This window comes from Cebus imitator, unplaced genomic scaffold (assembly GCF_001604975.1).
Source record: "Cebus imitator isolate Cc_AM_T3 unplaced genomic scaffold, Cebus_imitator-1.0 Scaffold145, whole genome shotgun sequence".
In the NCBI taxonomy this organism is placed as follows: domain Eukaryota; kingdom Metazoa; phylum Chordata; class Mammalia; order Primates; family Cebidae; genus Cebus; species Cebus imitator.
In genome coordinates, this window is record NW_016107460.1 from 3,634,922 (window position 1) to 3,646,591 (window position 11,670).

Consider the following 11,670-nt stretch of genomic DNA (forward strand, 5'->3'; position numbering starts at 1 on the left):
AAAAAAAAAAAAAAAAAAAAAGCTCCATCCTACCGCCTCCGAAGCCAGGTTGTCACTACCTCTTGCCAGCAGAGGCTCCTAACTGCTACCTTTGCTTCCAGTTCACTGTGCAGCAGCAAAGGGCGATCTTTTAAACATGTAAATCGGATCGTGTCACTGTGCTTAAAGTCTTCCAGTGGCTTCCCACTTGTACTCAGAATAAAATAGAAACTTCTCATCCTGACCTCCAACCCAGCACGATCCAGCCCCTGCCTGCCTCTCCAGCCTCACCTTGTCCCAGCTTCCCCTGTGCACTCTGTCCCTGCCACTCAGGTCTCGCTTCAGTTCCTCAAACATGTCATGCTCTTCCCCAACTCTGTATCTAACTTTTCCTCCTTATTGAATCTTCAAATTAAATGTCACTTGCTCGGAGGGGCTTCCCCTACTCACCCAGCCTACATTAGGTCTCTCTTGTTATCCTCTTTCAGCCTCCAGAGCCTCTGGTAGACTAGGAAGCTATGAGGGCAGAGGCTGGCCACGGCAGGGAGGCTAAAAAGAAAAAAAAGGCTGCGGCGCCCGGCAGGAAGGAGAGGGCGCACCGCCAGCTTCAGGCTGGGTCGCGAGGGTCGCGGACCTGAGCCAGGAAGGGCCTTGGGCAGCCTCCACGGAGCAGGACGACCCGGCCTAGGCGGTGTGGGCGCTGCTGCTCCAGCTCGTCCCGCGCGGGCTGTTGCGGCCACAGGTGCCCTCTGTTGTCGTCAGCGAGCAGCAGGTGGAGCACGTGTTGTCCCTGCTGCGAGGGTCGCCCTGGAAAAACGGTGGATCTGGGCTCTGGCAAGGGCACATCCTGCTGGCGGCCCACGGGTGGGCCAGAAGCTGAACCCGTGGCTGACGCGGCGGCATGGAGGGCCAGCTATAAGACAGCGTCTGCCATGGCCCCAAGGATCTCCGGAAGGTGAGCCTGAGGGACTGCCGAATGTTCCTGGCCCCCAGCGAGCTCCCACTTCTGGAGGACAGGCTGCAGGCAGAGCTGCCAGTGGGGGCCTGCTTGGCGTCTGGGCGCTTCCCGCTCCCCACCTGGCAGCCTGTGGCCATGGTTGCTGAGGGCCTGGACCGGGTCCGGCCTATGATGTTGCTGGGGGGTGGGCAGGCTGGGGAGGCTGCCTCCTCTCCAATGCCCATGCACCAGGCTGCCCGCGGACCTCGTTCTGCCTCTGTCCTGGGAGTCCCTGTTTCTCAGGCCTGCTGAGTGTTCAGACACAATAAAGACTGTGGGTTCTAAAAAAAATGCCTAAGTCCGGTGGTTCATGCATGTAATCCCAGCACCCCAGCACTTTGGGAGGCTGAGGCGGGCGGATCACAGGGTCAGGAGATCAAGGCCATCCTGGCTAACACAGTGATACCTCATCTTTACTAAAAATACAAAAAATCAGCTGATCGTGATAGCGTGCACCTGTAATCCCGGCTACTCCGGAGGCTGAGGCAGGAGAATCACTGGAACCAGGGGGGCAGAAGTTGCAGTGAGCTGAGATCATGCCACTGCTCCAGCCTGGGTGATGGAGCAAGACTCCATCTCAAAAAAGAAGAAGAAAGAAGAAGGAGGAGGAGGAGATGGAGGAGGAGGAAGAGAGGAAAAACTATAATTTGTTGGGTTTTTTTTTTTTTCCTTTTAGATAGGGCCTCACTCTCACCCAGTTGTAAGGAGTAAGTTGTAAGTTGTAAGGAGTTCTGGGCGACAGAGCAAGACTCTATCTCAAAAAGGAAGAAGAAAGAAGAAAGAAGAAGAAGGAGGGAGAGGGGAGGAGAGGAAAGGAAAAACTATACTTTTTTATTTTTTTTAGATAGAGTCTCACTCTCACCCAGGCTGGAGTGCAGTGGTGAGATCTTGGGTCACTGCAACCTCTGCCTCCTGGGTTCAAGCGATTCTCCTGCCTCAGCCTCCTGAGTAGCTGGGATTACAGGCACGCACCACCATGCCCAGCTAATTTTTTGTATTTTTAGTAGAGACGGGGTTTCACCATGTTGACCAGGATGGTCTCGATCTCTTGACCTCGTGATCCACCCGCCTCGGCCTCCCAAAGTGCTGGGATTACAGGCTTGAGCCACCGCGCCCGGCCAATTTTTTGTATTTTTAGTAGAGACGGGGTTTCACCATGTTGACCAGGATGGTCTCGATCTCCTGACCTCGTGATCCACCCGCCTCGGCCTCCCAAAGTGCTGGGATTACAGGCTTGAGCCACCGCGCCCGGCCAATTTTTTGTATTTTTAGTAGAGACGGCGTTTCACCATGATGACCAGGATGTTCTCGATCTCCTGACCTCGTGATCCACCCGCCTCGGCCTCCCAAAGTGCTGGGATTACAGGCTTGAGCCACCGCGCCCGGCAATTTTGGTATTTTTGATAGAGAAGTGGTTTTACCGTGTTGCCCAGGGTGGTCTCAAAACTCCTGAGCTCAAGTGATCGTCCCACCTTGGCCTCCCGAAGTGCTGGGATCACAGATGCAACTGGCCTACCTGCAGGGTTTCTAGTTCATGGAGATGACTGAATGGAGGCTTGGAGAAGCTGATGTAGATTTCTATTACTTGTATTTCCTGAGCAGTGGGGACACCTGCTAGGCAGGGCCACATGAGAAGTCCCTGTGTTTAGTCAGGAGGCAGAGAGAGGGGAAAGCTAAGACCAGAGCGTTGACTGGGGATTCTGCGGGAAGGGCAGGAAGGGTGGGGTGGGCAGCTCGGAATGAGCCAGCTTGAAAACGGCCATCTGGCCTTCGTGCTTGGGGGCTGCCGTGGTCACCTGTCTTGGCCCTGGGCAGCTCAGGGCAGGGGGAGTGTTGGCTTGTTCAGGAGTTAGATGAGGACGTGGGTCAGAGTATGGGCTCTAGATAGAAGCAGGGAGGGGAATAGCTGTGGCCAGGAGTTTGGCCGTGTAATTCATGGTTGCCAAGGCGACATATACAAAATCTAAGAAAACACAGTTGGAACACTCCGGCATTCAGAGAGCAGCCACGGTCTGCAGACAGAGGGAAAGCCATCAGATTTTGGTCACATCTGTTGCCACCACTCATCCTTTCCTGGAATGTGCAGAAGGCTGGCGTTGCAGGGTCAATGGTCCTCCTGGGAGCTAGGGGCCATCTCAGGTCCAGCCAAGGCCTGTGACTGCAGCTCTAGCCACGTACCCCCCCTTTCTCGCACCCCCTCCTCCAGGAGACTCTCCCCTGATGTCTCCTCCAGGCAGGTAGCCTCAGCCAGAGCGCCTGGAAATGGCTGGGGCCGTGGGGCCCAAGGCCTGCTGTCCAGCTCAGCCCGTCGGCTCTACACCCTCACACTCCTTCTGACCCCCTCGAAGTTCAGGCAGCACCTGGGGCAGGCCCCCCTCAGGCATCTGGGCCACCTCGGCCCACTGTGTCCTCAGGGTGGGGCTGGCCCCTCGGCTCAGCAGAAGCACCACGGTGGGGCTGTGCCCTCGCTCTGCAGCCAGGTGCAGGGGGGTCTTTCGGAGCCATCCAGCAGCATCCACCTGGGCACCCCTGTCCAGGAGGCAGCTGGCGACCTCCATGTGGCCTTCCCGAGAGGCATGGTGAAGGGGTGTGAGGCCCAGGGTGTCCCGTGCATCCACCTCAGCCCCCTGGGTAACCAGCAGCTGGACGGTGGGTAGGTGTCCCCGGGAGGCAGCCCTGTGCAGTGGGGAGCGACCATGCCTGTCCCTGATGCCTGGGTCTGCCCCATGGCCCAGCAGCACCTCAATGTCCTGGAACAAGAGAGGAGGGCAAGGGCCAGCATCAGCCTGGCAGGTGAGGGGCAGAGCCACTGGGCCTCTTCTGTCCCCCTAATGGCCAGGCGCTGCTGGCACCACTTCCACATGTGGTGAGGGACACCGAACCCAGGGCCGGCCTGCATGGGCTCTGCTGGGAAGTCCACTTTTCCCCCTAAGGGTCCTTCGAGCAAATTCAAGTCTCTGCAGCCACCACCCTGCCCGCTGCCCGGGGGCGGGGGGCTCAGGCTCAGGCCGGGGGCTGGCGGAGAGTCTGTCGCTGCCACCAGCATAAAGGCGGGGGACGGGCCTGGGGTCCTGCCCTGGTCTCCACCCGACGGGCACAGCCGGGCGTCCAGGCCCTTCCAGCCCGGACGCTGTCCCCAGCCCGGCCCGCTGCGCCCCCCCCATCACTGCCGCGGGAGGGCGGGACGTACCTGCCTGCGGCCCAGAGCGGCCGCCAGACCCAGTGCCGTGGCCCCCGCGCCGTCCCGGGCGTCCACCCGCGCCCCGCGTGCCAGGAGGAAGCGCAGCGCCGCCCCTCGCCCCGCCGAGGCCGCCACGAGCAGGGCGCCGTCCAGGCCCGCGCCGCCGGCCGCCAGCAGCTCCAGCACCGCCAGCCGCCCGCCCGCGGCCGCCCAGTGCGCCGCCGTCCAGCCGCGCGCGTCCTCCGCCTCCGCCTCGGCCTCCGCCGCGGGCCCCGGAGCCTCCAGCAGGCGCGCGGCCAGCAGCGTGCGGCCCAGGGCGGCGGCCCGGTGCAGCGGCGTGAGGCCCGTTCCCGAGCGCGCGGCCGCCGACGCCCCGCGCCGCAGCAGCAGCTCCGCCACCTGCGAGTGCCCGTGCCAGGCGGCCTCGTGCAGCGCCGTGCGCCCCGCGCGGTCTGCAGCGCCCACGGGGGCCCCGCGCCGCAGCAGGAGGCGCACCAGGGGCGCGTGGCCCCGCAGCACGGCCAGGTGGAGGGGGGTCCGGCCTGCGTGGTCCCTGAGGGGGCAAGGGCGTCGGCGCCGGGTGGACCACTGACCGGACCCGCGTCCTGCCCCATCCGGCGCTGGGAACACGGTCCTGCTCCACCCAGAGAAGGGACCCGTGCCGCCCACCCTGCGCTAGAACCTCCTCCCACCCCATTCAGAGAAGGGCCCCCTCTGCCCTCTCAGTGCTGGAATTCCATCCTACTTCACCCACAGAAGGGACCCCCCTACCCCCCTGTGCAGGTGCACCTCTCCTCCACACTGGCGCCTTCCCGCAGCAGCTTCATCACCAGGCCTGCAGGGCCCCGCCACACGGCCTGGAGCAGGTGCCCCCAGCCCTGGAAGACACTAGACCCCTCTGTCCTGGATCCCAGGGCCTCTTCGGAGTCTAGCTCCATCCACCGCCATTCCTGCTCCTCCTCCTCCTCTCTAAGCTCGGGCCTCTGGCAGTCCATCTGGGGTAGCAGGGATCTGCATTCAGCCTGGAGGCCTCTGACCTGCGCCAGCCCAGTGTCCCAGGCCAACCTGGAGTCACCCATTCCAATCACCACTTAGCCTTCAGAGGGGCTTGGCTCCCTTACCGGAGGGGGCTGGCCCAAGAGCTCTCTGCTCTGGCTGCGGGTCCTCTAGGCAGATTCTGGCCCAGGCTCAACCTGGTGACCCTCTTCACAAAATCCCTTCTGCAGGCTTTGGGGTGGAGCATCTGCTGCTGAAAAGCTAAAAGTCGGCAGCTTCAGCCTTGTAGGGGGTGGGAGAACACAGCTGGTCCCCGGGACAGGCTGAGGCCACCTGACACTGTTTACCCAGCCACTTAGGAAGGCCCTGCCTTCTGCCTTCAGACCAGCCCCTGCCAAGCATGCTTCCTCCCCTGCTAGCTGCCAGGGCCCTAGCTCGGCCGCCGTCCTGGGGAACAAAGGCCAGGGCGGTTGAGGAGGACAAGCAGGAACACGTCTGTGGGCGAGAGCTGCTCAGATCCCGCCACCCCCAGGAAGCACAACTTTGGGTGTGCCACGACGTGCTCCTCTCCAGGGGGCCCACCCTTGGGCTGCCTCCCTCACCCTCACTCCTGTCCCTGCTGGCTAAGCCCACACAGAGGTGGGTGCCAGCCTCTCCTCCTGATTCCAGGCTGGGGAGGAGGGCAGGGTAAGGTTCTAGCCTCCCTTTCTGCAAATGCTACACAGGACAAAAGATTCACCAAGGACACCAGGCAGGCGTCCTGGGGAAGAGGGTGGTGCTGGCGTGGTAGGGACAAAAACCCCTTGGGGGCTGACTGGAGCAAGTCTGGAGCCAGGGAAGGGACAAACGTCTGGGCAGGGGCGGGGCGAGCCAGGAGGGAGTGTGGGGAGAATCACATTTAGAGTGTGTCTACATCTGGAAAGGCCGCTCTGCCAGAGCAAGGCCTGGGTCAGCGGGATTCTGGGGGCCTGGGGCAGGGTGGGCGGGGCTGGTCCTGAGGGCATCTTCCCATCTCCAAGTACCTGGGGCCAGGCAGGAGAAGGAAGCATGCCTTGTGGGGCGGCTGCAGCAGCCCAGCTCTCCAGCAACTGCACAGGACACGGGAGGGCCTGCCCATTCCCACCCAGCCCCCTTCAGCCACCCAGGTCCTCAAGGACAGGGTCTCCTGAGGGCCTTGGCCTGGCCTCCCCCACTCCCTAGAAGGCCACCTCTCCAAGGGCCCAAAGGGTCTCCAGGCAAGGGACCAGGGGTCCCATCCCACCACCCCAGCCACACAGACCCTGCCCCGAAAATCTCATCAGGTTACTCATCCGTCACCTTCCCAGAGCTGACCACCGATGGACCTGAGGCAACGTGCTCCTCTGACCCTGTTTTAGTTTGTTCTCAGGATTTATCACTACGGGAAAGTATCCATGTGTTTATTTTATTTAAATGTCTGCCTTCCTTTTCTAGAAGGAAAGCTCTGTGAGGCTCCCAAGCATGCTGGACCGGCGCTGGTCCGAAGGCAGAAGGCAGGGCTTTCCTAAGTGGCTGGGTATACAGCGTCAGGTGGCCTCAGCCTGGCCCAGGCACCAGGAAAGAAGTGAGGAGCTCTGGGGGACGTGGAAAGTCTCATACTCATCAGGGCCAGGGAGGCCACAGAAACTGCCTCACACCGGCTTCCCAGAGGTACGGGCGCCCAGCAGGCTCCTCCCAGGACTCCCGTCTCCCCTGGGACCCACTGCAGCAGGGGTAGCCACAGCTGCCTCTGTGCTGCCTGTAGGACCCGCACACGGGGGGCACCGAGGGCCGAGGCCACAGCCGCTTTCCCGTGGAATCTAAAGAACCTGGAGTGATTCTGCAGAGGCCTTCGAACCAGAGCAACTCCATCTTGAACAGGGGCTGGGTAAAATGAGGCTGAGACCTGCTGGGTTGCATTCCCAGGAGGTCAGGCATTCTTAGTCACAAGATAAGATCAACACAAGACACAGGCCACAAAGACCCCGTTAATAAAACAGGATGCCGCGAACAAGCCGGCCCTAACCCGCCAAAACCGCCTGCTCCTTTCCCGGAAAACTCAGGAATGAGCCACACCGTGTTGGGCACAGGATCCAGAAGCAACAATGAGTGGACTCGGGGGGCAGCCGGCCGCTGCTCTGCTCTGGGGCAGCCCTTCCATTCCTTTATTTCCCCATTAAACTTGCTTTCCCTTTGCTCACTGGTCTTGCCCGGATTCTTTCTTGTGTGGGGTCCAAGAACCCTCTCTTGGGGTCTGGATCTGGACCCCTTTCTGGTAGCAGTCCCTGGGACTCAGTAGCAGTTCAGCAGTGTTTGTTGAGTGAAGAAGCAAGGGACCTGGGTGAGGAGACTTAGAAAGCAAGGCTTTGCAACTTTTTAAACTTTTATTTGTATTTTTGAGATGGAGTCTTGCTCTGTCGCCCAGGCTGAAGTGCAATGGTGCGATCTCAGCTCACTACAATCTCTGCCTCCCGGGTTCAAGCAATTCTCCTGTCTCAGCCCCCCAAGTAGCTGGGACTACAGGTGCGTGCTACCACACTTGGCTAATTGTTTTTATTTTTATTTTTTTATTTTTTATTTTATTTATTTTTTTTTTTTTGAGACGGAGTTTCGCTCTTGTTACCCAGGCTGGAGTGCAATGGCGCGATCTCGGCTCACCGCAACCTCCGCCTCCTGGGTTCAGGCAATTCTCCTGCCTCAGCCTCCCGAGTAGCTGGGATTACAGGCACGCACCACCATGCCCAGCTAATTTTTTGTATTTTTAGTAGAGACGGGGTTTCACCATGTTGACCAGGATGGTCTCGATCTCTTGACCTCGTGATCCGCCCGCCTCGGCCTCCCAAAGTGCTGGGATTACAGGCGTGAGCCACCGCGCCCGGCCCTTTATTTTTATTTTTAAGTAGAGATGAGGTTTCACGTTATTGGTCAGATTGGTCTCAAACTACTGATCTCAGGTGATCCACCCTCTTTGGCCTCCCAACGTGTTGGGATTACAGGTGTGAGCCACCGTGCCTGGCTGTAACCTTTTTTGTCAACCCCAAATCACTATCCAAATGAACACACAGCACTAAAGACCTTGGCGTGTGGGCACCAGTGGAAACAGTGAAGCTGTGCCGTGGGCAACAGGGCCTGGCCAATGCTGCAGGGAGGCCTCAGCTGCCCTGCCGGACGCCACATGCCACGTGGTGCCACCGTCTGACCTGTTCACATGTCTGAAGGAAGCAGGTGAGCTGGAGAGGCCTGGAAAGTGTTGGAAGGGATGGAGCCCACTAGGAGAAGTCGTCACAGGGGACAGCTCAGCTCACAGACACCCTCCCTCCTAAGTGTCAATTCATGATGAAGATGGAGCTTGGGCCAGGTGCAGTGGCTGAGCCGCCTGTAATCCCAGCACTTTGGGAGGCTGAGGTGGGCAGATCATGTGACGTTAGGATCTCAAGACCAGCCTGGCTAACATCGTGAAACCCCGTTTCTACTAAAAATACAAAAAATTAGCCAGGTGTGGTGGTGTGTGCCTGTACTCCCAACTACTTGGGAGGCTGAGGCAGGAGAATTGCTTGAACCTGGGAGGCAGAGGTTGCAGTGAGCCAAGATCATGCCACTGCACTCCAGCCTGGGCAACAGAGTGAAACTCCATCTTGAGGCTGGGAGTGGTGGCTCATGCCTGTAATCCTCACACTTTGGGAGGCCGAGGTGGGTGGATCACCTGAGGTCAGGAGTTCAAGACCAGCCTGGCTATCATGGTGAAACCTCACCTTATTTAAAAAAAAAAATAAAAACTCCATCTTAAAAGAAAGAAGGAAAAGAAAAGGGGCTGGGCATGGTGGCTCAGGCCTGTAATCCAAGCTCTTTGGAGGCCAAGGCGGGCGGATCACCTGAGGTTGGGAGTTCAAGACCAGCCTGACCAACATGGTGAAACCCCATCTTTAAAAATTAAATTAATTAATTAAATAAAATAGAAAAAGAAAAAGAAAAGAAAAGGGAATTGGAACTGCTGATGCTGTGCAGTAGAGCTGATGTCTGTCCATGGGAGACGGACAGACCTCAGGGACTGCGCCAGGCACGGGGCTAATGCCTGTCATCCTGGCACTGTGGGTCGCCCAGGTTTGCGGATCGCCCGGAGCTCCAGACCGGCTTGGGCAACATGACGAGATCCCATCTCTACAAAAAACACCAAAATTAGCCAGGCCGCAGTGGCAGGTGCCAGTAGTTCCAGCTATTCAGGAGGCTGAGGTGGGAGGATTGATTGAGCCCAGGAGGTCGAGGCTGCAGGGAGCAGTGCCTGAACCACTGGACTGCAGCGTGGGTGACAGAGTGAGACCGTCTCAAATAAATGTCAGAATCGGCAGGGCGCAGTGGCTCACGCCTGTAATCCCAGAACTTTGGGAGGCCAAGGCGGGTGGATCACAAGGTCAGGAGTTCGAGACCAGCCTAGCCAAAATGTTGAAACCCCGTCTCTACTAAAAATACAAAAATTAGCTGGGCACGGTGGCACACGCCTGTAATCCCAGCTACTCAGGAGGCTGAGGCAGGAGAATCGTTTGAACCTGGGAGGCGGAGGTTGCAGTGAGCAGAGATCGCACCATTGCACTCCAGCCTGGGTGACAGAGTGAGACGCCGCCTCAAAATAAATAAATAGATAGATAGATAAATAAATAAATGTCAGAATCGGGAGTGACGTTCGGGGAGATTGGTTGGGGTTTTGGGTGGCTGGGAAAAGTTTTGTCCCTGACTGGAAATGATGGAATACGGGTTCTCCTCCCGGAAAATCTGCCTTTCCTCTGCTCGGGATGGCTGGGTTCAGATGCGAGGGTGCCTGAGGTGCCCCACTGCCTTCCCAGTGCCTGCGTGTGCAGGCCCCACACCCTGCGGCTCACAAGCATCCTGAGGGGCCCTCTCATCCACACTGCAACGCAGTGGAGGACGGCGAGGTGTTTGGATGAAGGGAGCAGCGGCACCCGGGCTGGGAAGTGGGGTGGGGGCCTGGCCTCCAGGTGGCAGCTACTGCCAGGGCGGCTGGCAGAGTCGAGGCCTTTGAAATGAAGCCTTTGTGTTGGGGAGCTGCAGAGGGGGAGGGCGGGACAAGGAGGGAGGAGGCCCCTGTGGGGAGGGCCCCGCAAGGCCTGCCCAGAGCACCAGGAGCCGGCAGGGGCTGGAGACTCGAGCCTGGCCAGCTGGAGTTGCAGTTGCCTGGTAGGAGAAGCAGGTGGGGGTGTGGCTCTGGGGCAGACATCAGGTGGGACCTCCCTAGCCAGGGTGCAGCGTCTGGCTGGGGCCTGAGGACAGGCTGCAGCCAGGGGTGGGGTTAAAGGTCTTGTAGGGAGGCCCTGGGGAGCTTTGTTCAGTGCTCCCCACAGGCCTGCAGCAGCAGGAGCATGAGTGAGCAAGGGAGGGAGACAGAGACGGAGGAGGACGAGGGAGGTGGGGCTTCGGACACAGTGCCCATGCTGCCCCGGAGACCTCCCGACCACCAGGCCTCAGCCCTGACATGCCTAGGGTGGCTGGGCCTGGCTGCCCGAGGCCTCGGGCCCCTGCTGCTTCCGGGCCGGGTGCTGGCCGGCCTCCTGCTGCACCTGCTGCTGCCCGCCACAGCCTTCCTGCTGGTGCTCCTGCCCGCGGCCGCCGTCGTCTACCTGGGATTCCTGTGCCACTCGAGGGTGAGCCTGCACCACAGGGGTGGGGGACTTGCTGGGGTCCTGGGCATCCCTGGGGCTGAAGGCCACTGTGCCCCTTCCAGCATCGCCCCTCGTCCTCGGAGACACGTGTGCCTCTCCCTGGCAGCCCCTTCTCCCAAGCACCCCCACCAGCCACAGCCAGAGAAGGGCTTTTGTTTTTCAGCCAAGGGGCAGCTCTGTCCCCTCCCCGAGGCCTCCCAGCCTTGTACCAGGGGCCACCAGGGCCTGGACAGCTGGGTGGGGGTGGGGAGAGGAGGGGGTTCCAGGAAGAGAAGATGAAAATGTTGTCAAACTTCACTAACCCATAGCCCCCGGCCCCTCCCCAAACACACACGGCCCCTCCCAGGCCCTGCTGCCAGCGCTGGGCTTCACCTGCAGAGTGGGCTGTGGCCTGGTGTGGGGCAGGGACTTAGGCAGATGGCCCCAGGCCCCTTTCTGCTGTCATGGGGGCTGGCGCCAGCTGGTGCCCGCAGAACTCAGGAGAGCAGAAGCGGGCATGAAGGGCCAGTGGACACTGTCTCTGAGCCGCCCCTCAAGGGACCCTGCTTGGCCTTTACCTTCTGGGTCCCAGATCTCCCGTCCACCTGTCAGCGCCGCCTGGTCCACCCTCTCCCCGCCCTGCCCTTCCAGCGCCCTGGCCCAAATCCTTCATCCCCTCCACCTCCCCCTCCTCTCCCCGCCCTGCTCAGCCCCACCCTGGCCCCTCTATCGCCCACTCCGCGGTCTCCCGCCCTGCACCCCACCATCTCCCTTAGCCCGGCCTCTTCATCCTCTCCCCTCCCCTCCCTCCCGTCCATCATGGCCCCGCCCTCCTAGCCCCGCCCCTCCCCGTCTTCCCTCCCTCAACC

General features: G+C 60.1%; 2 protein-coding genes across 3 annotated transcripts in view; one reads left to right on the forward strand and one right to left on the reverse strand.

The window, feature by feature from the left end:
• Positions 1-2,537: 2,537 nt before the first annotated feature.
• Positions 2,538-5,681, reverse strand: ANKRD65 (ankyrin repeat domain 65). 2 transcript variants are annotated; one of them, XM_017542585.2, is made up of 4 exons: positions 5,279-5,681; positions 4,947-5,152; positions 4,167-4,710; positions 2,538-3,726 (listed from the first exon to the last, which is right to left on the reverse strand). In XM_017542585.2, the coding sequence occupies exons 2-4, from the start codon at positions 5,150-5,152 to the stop codon at positions 3,277-3,279; spliced, it is 1,200 nt and encodes a 399-aa protein (XP_017398074.1). In that variant the 5' UTR covers positions 5,279-5,681; the 3' UTR covers positions 2,538-3,276. The 2 variants fall into 2 exon arrangements, with proteins under 2 accessions (XP_017398074.1, XP_037599418.1); XM_037743490.1 differs by lacking the exon at positions 4,167-4,710 and having other exon boundaries at positions 5,279-5,678.
• Positions 5,682-10,497: 4,816 nt separating this feature from the next.
• TMEM88B (transmembrane protein 88B) overlaps positions 10,498-11,670 on the forward strand; it is a 2,555-nt gene continuing 1,382 nt past the window's right edge. Inside the window, exons 1-2 of the mRNA XM_017542586.2 lie at positions 10,498-10,823; positions 11,131-11,140. Of these exons, the coding sequence (XP_017398075.1) occupies positions 10,523-10,823; positions 11,131-11,140 (311 nt within the window). The 5' untranslated portion in view covers positions 10,498-10,522. The remainder of the gene's footprint in view (positions 10,824-11,130; positions 11,141-11,670) is intronic.

Bases quoted from the DNA above. Each gene is read 5' to 3' on its own strand.
- ANKRD65 (XM_017542585.2), bottom strand. From the start codon at position 5,152: ATGGACTGCCAGAGGCCCGAGCTTAGAGAGGAGGAGGAGGAGCAGGAA. The intron at 4,711-4,946 runs GTGCACCTGCAC...TTGCCCCCTCAG, and splicing joins GGCGCCAGTGTGGAGGAGAG to GGACCACGCAGGCCGGACCC. The intron at 3,727-4,166 runs GTACGTCCCGCC...CTCTTGTTCCAG, and splicing joins CCGCTCTGGGCCGCAGGCAG to GACATTGAGGTGCTGCTGGG.